This window comes from Cynara cardunculus (assembly GCF_001531365.2).
Source record: "Cynara cardunculus var. scolymus isolate 2C chromosome LG 12, CcrdV1, whole genome shotgun sequence".
NCBI classification, from domain to species: domain Eukaryota; kingdom Viridiplantae; phylum Streptophyta; class Magnoliopsida; order Asterales; family Asteraceae; genus Cynara; species Cynara cardunculus.
In genome coordinates, this window is record NC_037539.1 from 25,246,369 (window position 1) to 25,252,958 (window position 6,590).

The 6,590-nt window shown below is 34.3% G+C and overlaps 1 protein-coding gene across 1 annotated transcript in view; it reads left to right on the plus strand.

Annotated features, from left to right (window-relative positions):
* The first annotated feature begins 5,113 nt into the window (after positions 1–5,113).
* The window catches only part of LOC112523786 (RPM1-interacting protein 4-like), a 5,969-nt gene continuing 4,492 nt past the window's right edge, over positions 5,114–6,590 (plus strand). The window contains exons 1-2 of the mRNA XM_025133464.1: positions 5,114–5,580; positions 5,890–6,084. Of these exons, the coding sequence (XP_024989232.1) occupies positions 5,158–5,580; positions 5,890–6,084 (618 nt within the window). The 5' untranslated portion in view covers positions 5,114–5,157. The remainder of the gene's footprint in view (positions 5,581–5,889; positions 6,085–6,590) is intronic.

The following is a 6,590-nucleotide window of genomic DNA, read 5'->3' on the forward strand; positions in this document are numbered from 1 at the left end:
TATCAATATATATTTTAAATTTGAAAATTGTGTTTGTATTCATCCCCCCCCCTTCTACAAACTGTTTAGTATTCTTGTAGACCCTTTTGGGACCAACAATAATATATACAAATATAAGCTTTGGTATAATCTCACTAAGCCTTGTGGCTTAATCTTTTAAAATGAACTTTCTTTTCAAGAAAGTCGATAGCTGCCCAGGTGAAGGATTAGACGGTTTAGATCTGCCGTACAAGTATCGTTTGAGTCGGATCTAGGTATATAATACTTTTGAGTAGATATATTTGTATTTTATGGATCCGACTTATAGTACTGAAAATCGTCTTTTGCAGACTATGTTATTTTGTCTTTTGGTGGAAATTTATAACATATATCCCGTATTTGCTTGGAGACTGTTTTATGGAAAAATTTATTTGGATAAATAGTTTCTTTTATTCAAAGAGCGTAACTGATGTTTCAAATTCCGCACAGATTGATCACTATTTTAACAAGAAAACACAAAATTTTCCAAAATTTTTGGATCAAACTTAAAAAAAAAATGAAGAACACAAAGAATATTAAGAAGAACACATAAAATTTCTAAAAGAAATCTTCAGATCTTGATTTCTTCTACTGGTTTCGAGCAAATTCTGCTCTGATACCAATTGATAGTCCACTTCAATCAATCTTTAATCTTCTAGCAAGAATCCATGGCAGAATCTAGATATGAACATTCAAGAACATATGAGAGAGATGAGAGGAAAAGTCAACGCTTCAAAATCTGGTCAAACCTCTATTACGTATACTGAATATTACAATAAGGCTCCTTGCAAAAATTACAAAGACAAACCCTTTATATAGGGTCAAACTAGAAAGCCTAGTCAAAGTCAAACTTTACACAAGAAAAGTCAAACACGATGACTTTATACAATTATAGACAAAAATAACTTTCAAGACGAATACAATTTAACACTGATTTTCAGTCCTAATAGTTAATCATGGAGTTCTCAACTGAGGACAATTTGGACTAATATGATCAGGGGAATTACAGTGGAAACATCTTCAAGCAGCTGGACAATTTTTGGATAAATGACTTGACTCGCCCCACTGATAACACTTTCTCTGATCCGTATTACAGTCACCCTGATGAACTCGGCGACATCTGGGACATGCTCTTTCAACAAAACGTTGAACATGACGGTTCTCTATTTTTGCAGTCTTTGGCCCTCGAAAACCGGTCGAAGACCCTTCCCACTTTCTCTTTTCAACCACTTCCTCTTCTCCCTACCTATTCTTGTTTCTCTTAGTCATTTTGGCAACATCTACTGCTAATGGAAAAGTAGCAGGACTCATAGCAATTACAAATTCCCGAATTGAGGGTTTTAAACCCCAAATATATCTCTCAACCTTTCTAGCTTCAGAAGAGATATAGTGTTCTGTAAACCGGGAATGTTCCATAAATCTTTCAGTTTATTCTCGTATGGTCCGGTTCCCCTGTTCTAGTTTCAAAAAGTCTTCCTCCATTTGTCTAACAGTCGTCTTTGGACATAATTGTTCTTTAAATCTATCTACAAATCTTGACCAAGGCATAGTTCGCAAAATATCCGGTTCGGCTAACAATTCTGCATCCACCAATATAAAGCATTAGATTTTAACATTGATAAAGCAAATCTAACCTTATCTTCTTCTGGACATTTGTTGGTGTTGAATACATATTCAATATTCTTCAACCAACTCAATGCTTTGACCAGATCACTTTCCCCAGAAAACGTTAGGGGTTTGCAAGTCAAAAACATCTTTATATCATCCCCTTTACTATTCGTAGCTTGAGTTTGGGATTTACCTCAATTCTTTCAGTTTCAACTCTGGCTGGTACCCCAAGAATTAATGTCACAATCTCTCTTAGTTTACTCATTTCCTCCGCTAATACGTCTCGAGTCACATTTTTTGGCTGTGGCACAAGTTCTTGATTGATATTTCCAGAAATAGACTCACCATGGTCTGGATGAATTCCAAACTGACTGATTCTTCCTCTTCCACGACTCCTTCCATGACCTCTACCCCGACCTCTTCCCCTGCTTCGGCTTTTAGATACACTAGTTGGAGTATTATCAGGAGAATTTTCTCAATCATTTGGGTTGGTGAGGGTGATTCTTTCAGACCTTCTGGAACGACAAGCCATCTGCAAATTTTCAATATTAATAGTCATATAATCAAATTCCCAAATATAATAAGGTGTCTAAGTACAGATACGTACCTGTAAATTCATAATTACATTGACCAGTTGTAATTTGAATTTACCTTACATACTTTCTTCTTAACCCATCATATTTATCTCTAATGGTTCTATCTATGTTCGGGACCCTTAATATGCAAATAACACAGTTTAAGTCTAGGAATCATGTTTGAATACCTAAATCCCTTAAACTCAGACTCTGATACCAACTCTGTAACACCCCACTTTCCACATTTGCATATAATCATGTATTTCATATATTAAGAAATACAATAACACAACTTCAATCCCAACAGTACAAAACTATATTACATAATTTACAACTCAAAAATTCCAAAAATAATATTCTTGTACTCCACTTGTATAAATAACAAGTATTTTCAAAAATTCATCAGATAATATGTTGATCTTCATAGAACATGTAAGCACAATAGGAAAACAATTCACATTTTCCCCTTCCCCTTATCCTTGGACATAGCCTAACCTGCAATGCATATTTTTGAAATACAAAATAAGGGTTAGACCTTGAGGTCTAGTGAGAAATTCTCTTTCTTCGCAATTACAAAGTGAAAATCACCAAAACCTGTTATAAAATCATATTTGAATATACAACAACATTCGTAAAATATAATTCTAGTAACCCAAACCAACTACAAGTGATAAATGCGTTCTCATGGATGTGACATAAAGAAATAAAGAAATGTTAACTCTGAATTATAGCATCTTATAGATGTGACAACAAGAGCTATAAATGTTATAAAGAAATATTTCAATAAGAGCAATAATCCCAAGTCTTCATGTCATAAGAAATGTTAACTCTGAATTATCGCGTCTTATGGATGTGACAACAAGAGCTATAAATGTAACACATATCTCACTATTGCCATACTTATCCAAAGTACAACTCTCCTTTATATGTCACCCTTATCCCACGGTACACCTTTCCTTGATATGTCACCCTTAATTCCTCATAAATGTAGATAAATCTGCTATTTTAGCTGATAATGGCCTCAACAACTGTTTCATTTCAGAAACATTATCTCAAGAACTTTCATAATTCTAAACCCAATTCCAATGTCATCTTAAAACAACTTTCAAAACAGTTTACTCTTCTCAACAGGTTTGAAAGAAACAGTACCTTTCTTAATTTAAAACAACATTTGAAAGATACATAATAGGCAATAATAGCCCTTATTGAACAACACTTGATCGATTATTGCCCTTCATCGGACAGCACATGGGCGATAAACTGCCCTCATCCTTTGCCACTCAATCTGGACAACACTTGGGTGATGAAACACCCTCACTGGTCAATACTATGATCGATGAATATCCTCACCGGTCAACACTATGACCGATAACATCCTCATCGGTCAATACCTGAATAATAAACATTCAATCCGGACAATGCTTTGTCCGGTAAACATCATCACCGAACAAAGTGTTGGGCAATGAACACCCAATCCGGTCAACACTTAAAACAATAAATACTTAATCCGGTTATATCTTGGGCGATAAGGTACCCAATCCGGAAAACACCTTGTCCGATAGAGGTCCTCACCGGACAAAGCTTTGTCCGATAAAGGTCCTCACTGGACAACACATAAAAACATCAATGTCATCACTGGTGAAAGCTTGTGCGATAAGGGTCCCTCATCAGACACCACTATGTCCGATAAGAGTCCTCATCGGACCATGCATTTGAACTAAAATATATATACGTACAAATATTCTGATTCTAACTAACATTATGCATAACAGAGTACCATCAAAAGATCATATTCAGATTCAAAACCTTTTGTAAAAACTCACCTTAGATGCAAGAGTTGAAGACGAATATAGCAACACATAAATCAGCTTCCAAAATCACACAGAATCACTTCGTAATCTTAGCACAAAAGAGAGAGAAACACACATACTCTTTTTCCTTTCCAACAATGGCTACTGATGGCTTTCAAAAATTTCCCCTTTTTACATACTAGCCTAAGATAGGCGGTGAAGACTTTTAGTAAAATAAACCCCCTTCACACTCACATTCACACAACCATATACATGCATGCACGTGCGTGCACGCACGCGCACACACACACATATATATATATATCATGTATGTTTAATATAAACAAGTAATACTTAACCAAATAATTACTTCCAATTCTATAATCAGAACCCGGTTATCACAGTTTATCTGCTGTTAGTTACACGGATTCAAACATGGAGTTTTAATAAGTTGTACTTACGCACAATTTATTTGTAATGTTGAATTTTAAGTAATGTGCATCAATAAACAATACTTCATGCATAAAAAATGGTTTTTAAAATTTTTTGTCGAATACTTTATAATATAGTATAGATAATTAAAACAAATTATTAATAACATAATATATTAACTAATACAAATCAAATAATATAATATATTAATTAATAAACCTTCAATCTAATTACTATACTATAATCACATGGTAACAAACACTTTTTATAAAACTCTAACGAATTTTTATTCTCATTGAAAATTTTCAAACTTGGTAATTATCGAAATATTGTCGTGAAGCACCCCTCCAACTCCATGGAATTTTCCTGCAGGCCATAAACTTAAAATAAAATTTCCAAAATGGTCCCACGCGCAAAAACAAAACCATCATTTCGTCATCTCCTCCATCTCAATTTTCTTTCAAATTCAAAGAGGATTCTCTCTCAAATTCAATCATAAACCAACCATGTCTGTAAGTTAACCCTCATCGTTTTATTTCATTATGCTCGTTTATAAGCTTTTCCTACGTTCAAAAACAAGATACATATCACGAAAAAGCCTACGATTAGGAATAGATGGTCACAAACGAAATGACACACGAGCATCTATCCACGTCTCATGTGACCATCAGATAAATTTCTAGATGATCGATAATACATGTTTTACTGGTTAGAATGGTAAGTTTTGATTTTAAATGTTTGATTATTTGATGCAGCAGCAACAACGATCACATATCCCCAAGTTTGGGAGTTGGGATGCTGACAATGTCCCCTACACCGCCTACTTCGATAACGCGCGAAAAGATAAAGGTACGACGGGCGTGATGTTCAACCCGAACGACCCAGAGGAGAATCCTGAAGCTTTTATGACGTATGGAGGAGGATACGATGATGGCAACAATGATCATAAGATTGTTTTCGCTGACAAAAATATGAAGACAAGCATGACTTCATCAGATAAGGGTTCAATATCAGACATATCGAACAATCAGCAAAGTTACAAGTCCGATCCAAAAAAGAGCTCAAACTCAGAAAGGTTGGCCAATTTTTCTCCGCCTTCACCTTCGCCTGGACCTCATAGACCAAAATACGGATATAATCCCGCCGATGATATTGTCGTAAGTGAACTTATCTCTTTTTAATCTATACGTCAAGATTCTTTTTTTTTTTGTTAATAATTATGGGTGTCCGGGCCAGTTTGTGCCTAACTAGACAATCCCATGGGCCATTGAGTGGACTCAAACCGGTGGCTTTCGGAAAATAAATCAAAGGTCTTACCAATTGAGATGTTATAATCCTGGGTGTTTGAGCAGTTAGAGTACACCTTGACTAATCTTATGAAAACCTTGACTAATTTTATAATATTTTTAATTTTAATTACATATAACCCATGATGATGTGTGGTTGACATGCATACATACATACAGTCACATAGATCAGCATCAGTGCCAATGTTTGGGGCATGGGATGAAAAGGACCCCAGATCTGCAGAAGGTTTTACAGTCATTTTCCAGAAAGTGAAAGAGGAAAAACACATTGCTGCTACCAAGTTCCCACCAATCCCTCAACACCCAACATCTAATCATCCCAACACTCCCAAACATGATAACACAAGGAGGAAGGTTTGTTTACTTTTAAATTGCTGTTTTTATTTCTCATACTTCATGTTAACTTGTCTTTTTTTTTAAAACCCTATGAGGCTTTTGGTTTTACTAGGGGTGTAAACGAGTTTAGTTCAGTTGAGTAACATTTGGGATTTCAATTCTAAACTTTCTTTAAACTAAATGTAGGATTGAAATGAAATATAATTTGAAACGTTTCTTTTATTTATGCGGGATTTAAGCAATGTTTGGCAAACTAGTTGATGAACAAATTATGTTTGATAAAAACTAGTTGATATTACCGTAAAAATGACCAAAAAAGATATCTTGAAAAATTATTCAATTATAATATTCCAAATATAATTTAAACAAATCTCTAATAATATGATATATTAACTAATATAAAAAAGATGGTAAAAAAAGATATAAAAAAATAATATAATATATTTACTCCTGAAATATAAGAAAGTAAACAAAAGACGATGAGTCATTTATTAAAAATAATATGAATTAAAAAGGAGGAGGAT